This window comes from Pan troglodytes, chromosome 6 (assembly GCF_028858775.2).
Source record: "Pan troglodytes isolate AG18354 chromosome 6, NHGRI_mPanTro3-v2.0_pri, whole genome shotgun sequence".
Classification (NCBI taxonomy): Eukaryota; Metazoa; Chordata; class Mammalia; order Primates; family Hominidae; genus Pan; species Pan troglodytes.
Window position 1 is genome coordinate 122,605,848 of NC_072404.2, and position 15,453 is coordinate 122,621,300.

Genomic DNA, 15,453 nt, shown 5'->3' on the forward strand with positions numbered 1-15,453 from the left:
GGTGGTGGGTGGTAAAGGGTCTCAGTCTGTCACCAAGGCTGCAGTGCAGTGGCACAATCTCGACTCACTGTAACCTCCAGCTCCCGGGTTAAAGCGATTCTCCCACCTCAGCCTTCCGAGTAGCTGGGACTACAGATGTGTGCTGCCATGCCTGGCTAATTTTTGTACTTTTTGGTAGAGATGGGGTTTCACCATGTTGGCCAGGCTGAATTAGCATTATTTTATACATGCACGTGCAATAATGCAATAAACAACTAAACATGGGACTGGGGCTATAAAAAATAATAGCCTAGGCCAGGTGTGGTGGCTTATACCTGCCATACTTGTAATCCCAGCAGTCTGGGGGGCTGAGGCGGGCAGATAGCTTGAGCTAAGAAATTCAAGACCAGGCTGGGCAACATGGTGAAACTCCGTTTCTACAAAAAAATATAAAAATTAGCTGGGCATGGTGGCGCACACCTGTAGTCCCAGTTACTCAGGAGGCTGAGGTGGGAGGATCACTTGGGCATGGAAGGTGGAGGTTGCAGTAAGCTGAGATAGAGATCGCACCACTGCACTCTAACCTGGGTGACAGAGTGACACCCGGTCTCAAAAAAAAAAAAAAAAGCCAAATCTTCCTATAGCAATGCTAAATCACAGCTTTTCTCATACCTTTTTCAATAACTAGATGGTTAATATCCTCCAGTATGTTAACTGACTCAGCCAGCCAGGGCAACATTTTATTACCCAGCTAGGATTGCTGTGTTACCATCTTACTCAAGAGTAAATGACTGTACAGGGGTTTTAGTAAAGTGACTTTTATGGTACAAACAGATGACCAATGGATTGGCAACCTCAGGACCTCATCATCCTTCAACTCGCCCACGTTTGGTAGTGCAGAACTCTATAGCTTCAACAAAATACTTAAACAGTTTTAAAAAGATTTGAGCTGATCCAAAGAAGGTATCTGAAAGCATTTGTGATCTCACTTTAAGTTTTCCTAAAACTCATCTCTGTACAGATGGGCAGTGATCTTTCATTTGAGAAAAAATAAAATCCAGACTCTTGTGTTGCCATTAAAAAAAAAAAAAAAAAAGGCCTGTGCTAATTACAAACAGGCGAGGTAAAATATACGGATTCCCTCTCAATCAACAATATTGGATTCTTATATTTCTTATATTCCACCAGAAGTTTCTACTACCAAAGCTTGATGACAGAAGAGAGCAAAGCGATCATTTAAAGGACATACTGCTTATTGATCCTCTAGTTTTCAGTACTGAGTTGGTTTTTAGAAAGCTGCATACCTGTACTCTGTTATCTTATCCTTATTGAGAAATCTTCAACCATTATGCACTTGGATATTATGGACAGTTTATATAAAGGCCTCCCATCTGGTATGCTGTGGTCACAAAATATTATGTTGATCCCCTCAGCCCTTAGGGTTGGCCACCTTTTTAAATGAAAATATCTTCTTCGGCTAGGCGCAGTGGCTCATGCCTGTAATCTCAGCACTTTGGGAGGCCGAGGCAGGCAGATCACGAGGAGAGGAGATCGAGACCATCCTGGCCAACATGGTGAAACACCGTCTATACTAAAAATACAAAAATTAGCTGAGTGTGGTGGCGTGTTCCTGTAATCCCAGCTACTCAGGAGGCAGAGACAGGAGAATCGCTTGAACCCGGGAGGTGGAGGTTGCAGTGAGCCAAGATCGTGCCACTGCACTCCAGCCTGGTGACAGAGCAAGACTCCATCTCAAAAAACAAAAGAAAATATCTTCTTCTGTTTGTGCTATGATGTAAAAAACTTATAAAGTTCTGGTTTACTAAATAAACAGCCATATGAATAACATCTCCTTATCTTCTAAAAATCGGCTAGTAAAGACCCCAGTCATCACTCAATGTTATTCAACGTTCCTTAAAATCTGAGCTGAAAAAAATCTAAGTGTTCAGCACTGACAAGGACTTTTCTCTCTATTATACTGGTATTCTGTTAGATCATGAATATGAATCAACTCTTGTGTTTCTTTGTAAAGTGATTTCTCCGCTCAGTACTAAATTTTTTGCTCAACTGCATTAGGCTAAGTTACCTATTACATTTATAGTCATTCTCTGCACTTCATCATTGAACTAGATTCTTCTGTTTTTTTTTTTTTTTTGAGACAGAGTCTCACTCTGTCGCCAGGCTGGGGTGCACTGGCGTGATCTCGGCTCACTGCAACCTCTGACTCCCTGGTTCAAGCGATTCTCCTGCCTCAGCCTCCCCAGTAGCTGGAACTACAGGTGTGCACCACCATGCCCAGCTAATTTTTGTATTTTTAGTGGAGACAGAGTTTCACCATGTTGGCCAGGATGGTCTTGATCTCCTGACCTCAGATGATCCACCTGCCTCGGCCTCCCAAAGTGCTGGGATTATAGGCATGAGCCACCGTGCTCAGCCATGAACTTGATTCTTTTAATACTTCATTCAATAGTTTTATCATATCCATATCTTGGAATGTAACTTATGACCTGTTAGAAGCAGACTGGGTTAAAAATGATAAATTAACAAATCAACATTTCAGAAAAACTTGTCTATATAATTATGAATTGCCTAGTATTACATTTCTATAAGAATCGGAAGCTAAAAATAAAAATTCTCCCCAAGAAAAGCATAATTTACCAGCTTAATCTTGTGAACTGTGACTAAGAAAATACACATACCCTCTAATTTATTAGTCATTACATAAATATCTATATGGGTTTCTGATTTGAATACTTTCTAAGATGAATCATGAAATTGCCATTGTTGTAGATCAAAAATGGTTGAATATTGGCAATTTTATGAAGTTCAACCTGCACAGAAAGGATTTATTTGCCTGGAGGATATGAATGTATGAACAAAGAATTCAGTCTTACCTGAACGATCTCAGCATCCGATAGGACTTTCCTAAATCAGATACTCGTCTACAGAATGGACCCACAGCCAACTCCATCTGAAATATTAAAATATACTCCATTGTTGTAATGTCAGAATCATTAGGGGAATTTGGGAAAGACCCGGATCACAGAAAGTTGTAGCTTGCAGTAAACTTAATTTTATCTGGACTGTAAGGCAAGTTGTGATGGCCAACTAAATTTATTAAAAGGTAAGCACTTACATAATTTTTGCATTTATTTACTAAGAGGGCCCAAGATGAGACAATTCCTTCATGAAAATAAAAAAAAAACATTTTTTGTTATATAAAAGGAAAAAGTTTATATCATTTATCCATTGAAAAATAAGGAAAAGGAAAATTTTCAAGACTGCATGCCTATACTTCAGGCATTACAAGTCTTTTTACATTCAATATAAATGATGACAATTTTTATCAGTCAGTGTGGCTCAAGTAATTAAAAGGACTAACTCTGGAGCTTTTAGTAGCACATCTATATCAGCATTCCAAATGCTGATACTAGTTACTAGTTTGTGACCCTGGATAAGTTACTTCACCTCTTTAAGTCTCAGGTCTCTCATCTGTAAAATGGAGATAACAATACCTACTTAATAGAATAATGCAAATTAAAAGATAATCCCACAAAGCTTTATGTGCATAGCATATAAGTGCTGTTAATTGTCAGCAATTATTATCAGTGTTTAAAAATTTTTCTCTTTTCAATTATTAATAAATTAATATGCTACCTAACTCAAGAATTTAGCAAATCTTGGTTTCACTTCTCTTTATTTTCCTCCTTTGACTGGAAATTCTACTTGTCATTAATTAGGTTACCTGTTCTTTTCTACCAAGTGCATATGCAAACTTTTTGCATATGTGCTACTCAGGTGATAGACTGCTTCTCCACTCTTGCTATAAATAGCGCCCTGGTAAAGAATGGTTTAGAAAATGGTTGAGAATAGGCTGCTCCCTGATAGTACAGCACCTTTCTTCAAGAAGCACATATGATTTAAGGCTTCTGTCCTGCTGGCCACCCTTACAAAAAATTGCTTAAAATCTCCTTGCCATGGGTACACTATAGAGACCCAATCGATCACTCATTTGAGAAACATTTTGACCGCCTTAGTGCTAGGTACCAAGCTAGATATGAGGATAAGATGATTAGATGATTAGACTATCTTGCCTTCACTAAATTCTCAAATTTAATGAAGAAGGGGATATTTATTTATTAAAACAATATGATTATCAACAAAATCAAAAGTATTTGTGTATATGTCCACATAAAAACATATATAAACATACATACATACACACATAATGATTCTTATTAAGCAAAATGATAAGTGCTATGTCAAACTTATGACCTCAGTGTCGAGAGAGTTGGAGAAGCTTCCTTGGGATGGTCTTGAGGATGAACAGTAACCAGGTTAATTTCTCTCTTAACATATTAAAGACATGGATTGCATACTGCATGTCCTAGAAGGAAACCTTATATGGCTGGGAAACTATAAATGAAGAATCATAAAGAAATATAAAGATAAAAATGTAAGGAAGAAAAAGGATTCTTGCCAACAATGCAAAACAGAACAGCTGTGAGCCAGTGTGCCCAACTCAAAAGATAGTAGGTGATAGGCTGTTCTTTGGAACCTGTTTCATTTATTCACTGGGTAGGAATTTCTGTTTTCTTTCCATATGTGTCACTTACTTTACACTGAGCACAAAGGAAAAATGTGATTATCATTGTATCTTTGATATAATTCCATTCAAATACCTCTCTCTATATAATGGTTTTTTACATACTGAAATTATATATTTTTCACGAAGTGTTTTTGTCAATTTCTCAACTACTCTAGTGGAATCACTGTCTTCAAAGACAACCTTTGCCTTAGCACTTGAGCAGGACCAAATGTTAAAACAAATAAATGGCTAGGAAAAAGTTACGATATGAGAAAATATGACCTCGAATGGCTGGAAAATGTATGATTATGCAAAAGATTTCTATGCCGCAGGACAATTTCAAAATGTTTAATGTTTAAAATAAAATTTTTTTATCCATAAAGGACCTCTAGGATATTGTAAATCATTTTCTTCTTCCAGAATTCCATTAAACAATAAAGGCCATGTTTTAAAGGGCAAGAGTGTTGTGGTAAGAGGAGGTGACTCTGCCATTAGCAGTGGATACAAAAGTGGCATGTGCAACTGCTTCTCTCCAGCCCCCGTTTGGAGAGAATGAGCGGTCAGCTGCAGGCACGGTGAACTAATTACATAGCTGTTCCTTCCCTACCACAGACATTTGGTTAACCACAGGACTTCTTTGGATACTCCTAGGGTACTCCTGCCCTGACATTGTTCAGGAGAAGAAAAGGCAATAGGAATTAGAACAAAAATTAGAATTTTGATTGTCTTGTTTTCTTTTCTAAATTAATATTTTTAGGCACAAAGTGAAATAGATATAAATGTATGCTTAAAGGGCACCAGAAGACCTATAAATAGAAATTGCTAGAAGTACCACTAAATAATTTAATACCAACTTCAATAGCCACTCTTTCCTTCAGCTAAGAAAATAAACTGAGGGGTGGAGGGGGAGTATGTGCTTCAGAGGACACTGTGGGCAAGATCCCAAAGAGATTCAGAATCAGCAGAACCCCAGTGTCGTGGACAGGCTTAGTGATTTCAGAACTGCTGTGTGATCAGTGTAGGCACTGAGACCATGTGGTCACAGTGGGGAATTAATTACCTGTAGGAAACCACCTCGTGCCCATGACCTGGATTCCTAAGGGGGCTGGATGTCAGGTACTTCCCTCACCATGATCCCTCCAGATGGCACCCTGCAACTACTTTCTCTTTCCTGCACTGGTGCCAGTGAGGAGAAGTTAGGATTCTTAAAGAAATCCTGAAAATACGTCATTATCTGTCTTTGCAATTGGACTTTACGGCAAATAACTAGTATTCCCAAACCTGGTCTATAGGTCCCTTCTTGAGCTCTTTTTGTTCTTTATGCTAGAATGGCAGGCACTTTTATCACAAGAACAGTTTTTAAACCCATGGAGTATTTGTGTATTTTTGATTTCAGTGACCTCAATGGCTTTGTTTAATTTTGAATATGAATTGATAGAACTTTCAATAATAAGGCAGTTGAAAAGCCCTCTAGTCCCCAGTTGATGCCTGTCATGAATATAAATGTTAGAGTAATGCTATTTAAATGTTTTGACTGACCCCCGAAAAACACTTTCAACCAAATGTGATGCTAAAAGCTGAGGTACAACACATAATTGCAATTGTGGCAAGAAACCAAACCAAATGAAATAAAACCTTGAAATTTTAATTTTAATTTAAAAAGTGGGTGGGGGAGACCATGACATAACAGTAGAACAATATTTGCCAAAGATAATGATCACAGATATGATTAATTATGATAGTGCCTCTGCCTGTCTTTTCTGTACCCATGATCCACAGGACTGGAGCCATCCCCAAGGTGAGTGTCAGGATGTTTTGAAACTGGGACACACTGTACAGGGGTGAACAAAGGAATCTGCTTTTCGATACCACACTGCCTGCTGCAACCAAATGTCACTGCAGGGCTTAACAGTGAGTAAATGCTGTGTGTGTAAATGCTTCTTCTATGTTTAAAAAACAGGAAACAAGAGGCTTTTGAGCATAAGTTAGTAATAATGACTGATGAGTTTAATTTACCTTAAGGGAAGGGACCCAGAAAAGTTTGGCTTATTAGACAACATGTCTTAAGAAAAAAGGATGCCAAATAACATTTTGAATAATGCAGTTTTTTGAAAGGTGGAAGCTCACCCCTGCCTCTGGATGCTATGCATTTTGAGCAGGTGTTAGCGGCAGTAGCAAGGGTTAAAGGACAGTACTTTCCATCTTTCAGGACCCATAAGGGAACATATTAAAATAAAAAACAAAAACAAGCCTCTCTCCTACAGCACTCTCGTTTTGGCCATCTCCTGCTCGGCTGCCACTCTAATTGGACTTGAAGTGCTGCCTCCAGGAAAGTGACTCAAGAACCAGCTGGAGCAGAATGCAAATAAGCTGGTAGGGGAGAGAGCCCAGGGAAAGAAGATGAAACAAAAAGAAAAACAAAATTAAGGAGGAAAGGGGAAGAGGAGAACAGAGACCATCTGAGTATAGTTCACACTTTTTTTTTTTTAAACAAATAAGAGGAGGTTCTAGTACATCATCAGGTTTTTAATAAGCAATCTGGAACCCCAGTAAGGGACAAATAAGACACTATTTACAAATAACTTTCTTTAAGCCAAGTGTACCTGTAAAACAAAGTTAAATGTACGGGTGCCTAAGAATGAAGTTCATAAAATGTAAAAGGTAAAAAGAGCCATATTAATGGTAACATTTAATCTCTGTTTTTATGCTGTGGCTACTACAAGCATATTTTCCAAATGAAGGCTCATTTCTATGGTCTAATGGTCCCAGGAATATTATTTGGAGATGAAAATGACTAACTGCTGCATCAGTCAATTTGCAATGAAACAGGCTCTTGAAAGTTTAGGTTTGTGTTACCTGTTCCTTTTTTGAAAGTGTATCAAGTCTGAGGGAGCACCTGACAACCACTGACTTGATACAAGCAGTCTGTCCAGGTCCTTTCCTCCATGTAGAAATAATGAAGCAAGACACACTCCCGGATACACACAAGAATAAATATTGACATTAACATTTATCTTTATAAGTGGGGAGGATCTGGCAAATTGCTATGAAGAATTCATTTCAGTAACTATTTGGACTAGTAAAGCTAACAGCTTTGAAAGGCTTAAAAATGATTTTACCCAGCCAGGTGTGGTGGCTCACGCCTGTAATCCCAACACTTTGGGAGGCCAAGGCGGGTGGATCACAAGGTCAGGAGTTTGAGACCAGCTTGGCCAATATGGTTAAACCCTGTCTGTACTAAAAATACAAAAATTATCCGGGCGTGGTGGTACGTGCCTGTAGTTCCAGCTACTCGGGAGGCTGAGGCAGAGGAATCACTTGAACTCAGGAGGCGGAGGTTGCAGTGAGCTGAGACTGTGCCACTGCACTCCAACCTGGGCGACAGAGCAAGACTCTGTCTCAAAAAAAAAAAAGATTTTACCCTTGGTATGCTATACAAAAATAACAATCATCTTTGTTTCTGAATCTTTTAATGAAAACATGTTTGGGGTTTTTCTTCATTGCCTACTGAAAGGCTTTAAAAAATCTGTCTAAAGGACAAAGAAAACACTTTCTATAAGAGCTGATAATGTTTTGCTATTTTAATGTCATTCTATCTCTCACACACATCAGATAGCCTGAAATGATTTCAAGGCTAGCCACAGAGAAGAACTGTACTCTACCTGATAGAGAGAGAACAAATAATCAGACTCTATGTCTACCTGGCCCACTGTGCATTTAAAGGAATAGGAACACTGCCTTGGAATGGTGACATGGCAACAAGTGGTCTCTTTTCACTGTTTGAAATATGATTTCATTGCCTACATTATTGGTCAGCAAGGTTTGACCTATTGGGACAGTAAAATAGTGAGAAAATCCCATGTGAAATAAAAATGGGAAGTGCTGCTTTCCTGTGGAATGAGCTATTTCACCTTAACCTTGAAATACCAAAGAGAGGGATAATTATTTTGTTAAATACAAAGAAAAATATATCTGGTATAAAAGTATCTTTAAACTCTCCCTTTTTTTTTTTAACTATTTATGCTTAAGTGGGCTTACTTTTCTTTGTGCTGCAACTCTTTAAAAACACTGATGAAAACACATTCTTTCATTTAATAGATGATATTGAGGCCAAAACATTTTTTCTTTTGTAGTAATTCATCAATGTACCTGTGCAAAATCAGCAGCAAGTCGCATTTTCCCACCTTCACCAAGAGGTCTTATGAGACTGGCATGGCGGATAAAAAGTTCAACAGCTCTTTGGGCAATAGCCTCAGTGTTGTCAAAGACAAAATCCAAGCATTCAAAGTGTTTAAAATAGTCACTCATAACTCTGGCAATGAAACCTTGTAGCTCCTTCATGTACAGAGAACAAGGAACATCAGGTTTTCCTGAGCTGGATAATGACCTGTAAAAGAAAAAGCAGCCCTTTTCAGCACCGCTGCACTAAATCACACTCTTTGATTTTGTACCCCTCTCCCCACCAATGCTGCTATTTCAATCCTTTGTAATGTTTTCCCTTAATGGTATAAAAGACATTAATTACTTTTTGATAAGCGTTAGCAGAAAACAATGTTTAAAAATTACATTTCAAAAAGTGGTTTAGATGCCAGGAGGATTACTGAAGGAATTTTAGAATCCATTTACCTAAAGATTATTAAGAATGAAATAGACAACCATCTGTCTTGGATGAATCATACAAGTGCTACTCTCTGGCCTCTCGAGGTCCCTCCCAGCCTCTCAACTCTCCATCCACTCACATGTTTTGCCTGCTAACTGAATGCATCAATAATGGATCCTGAAATAGCATTTTATACTTTGCAATGGCAGAAAATGCTGCTTTCCCTATACAAATTCTTGGCAAAGATCTCTCTGCTCTTGTGCTATTTAATCAGATCAGTCCAACAGAATTCTGACTGTGGAAATGGTTATGTAACAGTACACATGGCATGCAATTTTTTCCTCTAGATGATGAGGTTTGGAAAGGCTTTAATTTGGATCAACAAATGATACCAGCTGATGCTCCATGAAATACTATTTATAATTTATAAATGTTTATAATTGCTCTTTAAAGAATATATTAAAAGAATGTGAAATATTTATAGGAAAGAGATATACCAAAACTAGCTAACACCTGATATTTTCTAATAAATGAGATCACTGGCTACATCATGCTGAATCTTTTTCAAAAAGCAAGTTAAGTGTTTCCATATTCTGAGAATGACGTAGAGAAATTGGTGATGGTCTATAGAAGAACAACAGATATGACTAAAATGCTTAGAGCAAGAGAATGAGTTGAACTTAATTATCTTCAAATACAGCAGTGGTTACTATAAATAGGATGCTAACCAGAGGTCCGTCACTTTCAGAAGCAGACAGAGATAGAAGAAGTAGGCCTATGTTCCAGCAGGAAGGGATTTCATACAGGTATAAGACTGTGCCAACAACAGCAAGGCTGCTGAAGGGTGTATGGTGGAACATTTTTGTTTGCAGTATCATCACATGATGGAGTGGCGCTTGGGTACAGGGGAGCCTTAGTAAATGACGGCCATCTTCATGTGGGGTTTGGTTTTCCCGGATTCAGACAACTGCATAGCCTAGCTTTACTCTAGGTTTGTCACTCCACAAGGCCAGGCTGCAAAAACAAACAAATAAAAGAAGCCTCCCTATCCAAAAATGGTGCCAATCTATTTCTTTTTTTTAATGTTTATTTTTGATGAATTATAATAATATATAATAAGGGGATACACAGTAATGTTATATGTATACAGTGTGGAATGACTGAATCAAGGTAATCATACTCACCACCTTAAATACTTATCATTTATTCCTCCTAACTGCAACTTTGTACCCTTTGACCAACATCTCTCTATTCCCTCCACCCCATAGCTGCTAACTGCCATTCTACTCTCTGTTTCTATGCATTCGGTTGTTTTAGACAACAGATATGTGAGGTCATGTGATATATGTCTTTCGGTGTCTGGCTTACTTCACTTAGCATAATGTTCTGTAGGTTCATCTATTTGTTGCAATTAACAGAATTCCTGTCTTTCTGAAGGCTGGATGGTATTCCATTGTGTATGTATACCACATTTTCTTTATCCACTTATCAATCTAAATGTTGGTGGACATTTAGATTGATTCCATAACTTGGCCATTGTAAGTAATGCTGCAATGAACATGGAAGTGCGTATATCTTTTTTACATACTGATTTCAAGTTCTTAGGTTATGTATCCAGAAGTGGGACTGCTGGATCATGTGGTAGTTCTGTTTTTAGTTTTTTGAGAAACGTCCTTACAGTTTTCCATAATGGCTGCCTAATTTACATTCCAACCACAGTATACAAGGGTTCCCTTTTCTGTACATCGTCTTTCACACTCGGTATCTTTCATCTTTTTGATAAGTCAATTCTGACAGGTGTGAGGTGCAATCTCATTGTGGTTTTAATTTGCATTCCCCTGATGATTAGTGATGTTGAATGTTTTTTCACATATCTGTTGGCCATTTGTATGTCTTCTTTTGAGAAATGTCTGTTCAGGTCCTTTGCCTATGTTTAAATCAGGTTGTTTTCTTGTTATTGATTTGAGTTCCTTATATATTTTGGACGTTAATCCCCGTATCAGATGTATGGCTTGTAAGTATTTTCCCCAATCCATAGGTTGTCACTCCACTTGTTTTCTTTGCTGTTCAGAAGCTTTTTAGATAAATGTAATCACATTTGTCTATTTTTGCTTTGTAGTCTGAGCTCTTGGGATCAAATCCAAAAAATTATTGCTCAGATTTTCCTGTTTTCTTAAATTTGTTTTAGTTTCAGGTGTTACATTTAAGTTCTTAATCTATTTTCATTTGATTTTCACATATGGTATGAGATAAGGGTCCAATTTCATTCTTCTGCATCTGGATATCCATTTTTACTAATACATATTTATTATTGAAGGAACTGTCCTTATTCCATTGAGTGTTCCTGGCACCTCTGTCGAAAATCAATTGACTGTAAATGTGTGAGCTCATTTCTGGGCTCTCTGTTCTGTTTCATTGGTCAATGCCAGCGCACCATGCCATTTTAATCATCATGTAGCTCTGTAATATAGTTTAAAATTAGGTAGTGTGATACCTCTAGCTTTATTTTTGCTCAAGATTGCCTTGGCTATTCAGAGATTTTGGTAGTTCCATATGAATTTTAGGATTATTTTTTTCTATTTCTGTGAAAAATGACATTGGAATTTTGGTAGAGATTGCATTAAATCTGAAGGCTGGTTTGGGTAGTATGGACCTTTTAACAATATTCTTTCAATTCATGAACACAGAATATGTTCCCATTTATTTGTGTTTTTGTTGATTTCTTTCATTGATGTTTTATAGTTTTCAGTGTATAGATATTTTACTTGTTTAAACAAAATGCATTTTGTTTCCATTTTCATTTGTCCCAAGATATTTTTGATTTCTCCTTTGATCCACTGGTTGTTCAGGAGCATGTTGTTTAAGTTCCACATATTTGTGAAATTTCGAAGATTTCTCCTATTATTGATGTCTAGTTTCATACCATTGTCATTAGAAAAGATACTTGATTTCAGCTCTCTTTAATTTGTCCAGACTTGGTTTGTGGCCAAATATATATAAATAGAAGAATTAAACATACGCATAACCAAGAAGTGAATGTTAATCTTCATGCCACTAACCTTTTGTGTGAGTGCTCTCCCTTCCACAAAGGGGCTCATCTATCACTTTAATAATGTAGAGTTCTGCTTTCACTGCCTTCCCTTCCCTACTCAAAACTGTAATCAGATATGAGTCACTTTACATTGACTGCAACAATTTTAATCAATGTTCTATGTCAATCAGATATTTACATTTTAATTTTTGTCTAATTTGGAAAGAAACACGTCAGTCTTTTAAAATAAATTTCAAATACCAAGAAACCATGTTGATGATTACTCTTTACTTATTTATTTATTTATTTGAGACAGGATCTCACTCTGTCACTCAGGCTGGATGGAGTGCAGTGGCTCGATCTTGGCTCACTGCAACCTCTGCCTCCAGGGTTCAAGCGATTCTCCTGACTCAGCCTCCCCAGTAGCTTGGATTATAGCTGCCTGCCACCACCCCGGGCTAATTTTTGTATTTTTAGTAGAGACAGGGTTTCACCATGTTGGCCAGGCTGGTCTCAAACTCCTGACCTCAAGTGATCTGCCTGCCTCGGCCTCCGAAAGTGCTGGGATTACAGGCGTGAGCCACCATGCCCAGCCCATGATTACTCTTTAAATAGCAGGGGAGTCTGTAACCCTACCACATGTAAGTTAGACTTGAAGGTAAACTTTATTCCTTTTACTTAGGAATAGGTGTGGAGGGCTTGAAGGGTCAGGTTTTCACTATTGTTTTTCTAATTGTTATCCCTGGGGGCTGGCCCTAAAATAAAGGCAATTTCTGTTTCTTGACTAATCCAACTCCACCTCATATTTCACATAAGCCATATATATATGAAATGACATGCCATTACAGAATTACTAATCACAAGATTCTACAAAGTAGGAAAATTACTGCCATGGGGGCAATACTTTAAATAAAAGCAGCAGTGCTCCATATGCCTGTACTGCTATACATGAATAACTTTCACTGGAATCTCAACTGACTGCTGTATACATGAATCTCAAATGACTGTTGTATACACTGAGCTGAAATGGAGTCACCAAAGCAACTGGGAAAAAAAATAAGGACAATGTTAGGCACCTTAAAATAATGCTTCATACTCATGGCAACCTATCAGTTGAAGAAACAGTTTGGCTCACTAGTATTTAAGCAAATTAGTAAAAACACATCTATTTGGGAACTAACTTTCAGCTGTTAATGTCTAATGTGTTATCTATAGGCACTAGTTGCAGCTCACTAATTAAATTAAAAGTATGTGACCACTGTTATTATAGAATAAGCCTTCAAAAATCAGCTTGTTTTGGCTCCCTTCTGAGAGGCATTCATGATTGATCTAACTGGGACACTTCAGATCACTTTTGAACAAAAACCATTTCCTCTCAAATATTGGTAATCAGCAGTTATATAATCCTATGTTATATTGAGTTCCAAATATAGTTTTTTTTTTGGGTAGAATTCGCTTTACCCTTCTGTGCTTCATATATATATCTATATCCATCTATCTATCTATCTATATTTATTTTTTATTTATTATTATTTTTTTTGATACAGAGTCTCACTCTATCGCCCAGGCTGGAGTGCAAGTGGCACGATCTGGGCTCACTGCAAGCTCTGCCTCCGGGGTTCACGCCTTCTCCCGCCTCAGCCTCCCGAGTAGCTGGGACTACAGGCGCCCGCCACCACGCCTGGCTAATTTTTTTATATTTTTAGTAGAGACGGGGTTTCACCGTGTTAGCCAGGATGGTCTCGATCTCCTGACCTCGTGATCTGCCAACCTCGGCCTCCCAAAGTGCTGGGATTACAGGCGTGAGCCACCGCGCCTGGCCTTTTTTTTGTTGTTGTTGAGACAGAGTCTCACTCTGTCGCCCAGGCTGGAGTGCAGTGGCGTGATCTGGGCTCACTGCAAGCTTCGCCTCCTGGGTTCATGCCTTCTCCCGCCTCAGCCTCCCGAGTAGCTGGGACTACAGGCGCCCGCCACCACGCCCGGCTAATTTTTTTTTTTTTTGTATTTTTGGTAGAGACGGGGTTTCACCGTGTTAGCCAGGATGGTCTCGATCTCCTGACCTCGTGATCCGCCCGTCTCGGCCTCCCAAAGTGCTGGGATTACAGGCGTGAGCCACCGTGCCCAGCCTGTGCTTCATATATTTTTTAAAATAGAGACTGATCTTTCCTTTTTTTGAAACAGGGTCTTACTTTGTCATCTATCCTGGAGTGCAATGGCATGATTACGGCTCACTGCAGCCTCAATTCCTTCAGGCTGAAACCATCCCCTTGCCTTAGCTCCCCAAATAGCTGGAACTACCGATGCACACCACCACACCCAGCTAATTTTTGTATTTTTTATAGAGACAGGGTTTCACCATGTTGCCTAGGCTGGTCCCGAATTCCTGAGCTCAAGCAGTCTGCCCGCCTCAGCCTCTCAAAGTGCTGGAATTACAGGCATAAGCCACTGTGCCCAGCCTAGATTGATCTTTTGACATTTCCCACATTTCCCATGTGGGAGAGGTCAATATGGCCAATTAGAAGCAGCTAGTGTGCAGGGCTCTCATGGAGAGGAACAGACCCCTTCAGCTGAAACATCCAGGTACTCAGGGACTAATCAAGGAAACAACCTGACCGACAGAGAATGAAGAAAAGCAAAACAGGACAACGCCTCACCCGGGAGCAACACAGAGCCAGGGGAACCCCCACTGCCCAGAAAAGTGCTTTCACTGGTGGTAACTCCAAGCACTGGAAAATCCGAGTCTACTAGGGACTGGAATGGGCCCCAAGCATACTGCAGCAGCCCTATGGCAAAGTGGCCAGACTGTTACATGGGTACCTGTTCCCATATCTCTTCACCGGGCAGGCCTGGGCCTCCAGCCATCCCCAGCCAGAGCTATCAAGCCAGTAGCAACTCAGCAACTCCAAGAGCAGAGCCTCCAGTGGCAGCTGAGAGCCTCTTTGCCACTGCCCCTGCAATGGAACTGCCCTTGTCACCCTTGGATTAATGAAGGAGCAAAGACCCTAAGTACCTTATCCACACCTCCAACAAGCTGCAGTCAACCCAAGGAGAGGAAACCAGTCTGTCTCCCACAGGTCCCCCTGCCTCTTACCCCACTGCTTGTCACCAGGAGAACCCCTGGCTTGGGCCCACAGCATAGACACTCCTTGCTAGGCCCACAGCTTAGACCCTCCCCCACTGGGCTGACTCTAGTGAGTGAGTGCTAACATGCATCTGTCTGGGGTGGAGCCCCCAGGAGACAAGCAAACGACCCTT

The 15,453-nt window shown here is 39.4% G+C and overlaps 1 protein-coding gene across 2 annotated transcripts in view; it reads right to left on the reverse strand.

Moving 5' to 3' along the window:
• The window catches only part of COG5 (component of oligomeric golgi complex 5), a 360,750-nt gene that overhangs the window by 25,188 nt on the left and 320,109 nt on the right, over positions 1-15,453 (reverse strand). For both annotated transcript variants that reach the window (XM_054687655.2, XM_519305.8), the window contains 2 exons: positions 8,717-8,954; positions 2,874-2,950 (listed from right to left, as the gene is read on the reverse strand). In XM_054687655.2, coding sequence (XP_054543630.2) covers positions 2,874-2,950; positions 8,717-8,954 — 315 coding nt within the window. The remainder of the gene's footprint in view (positions 1-2,873; positions 2,951-8,716; positions 8,955-15,453) is intronic.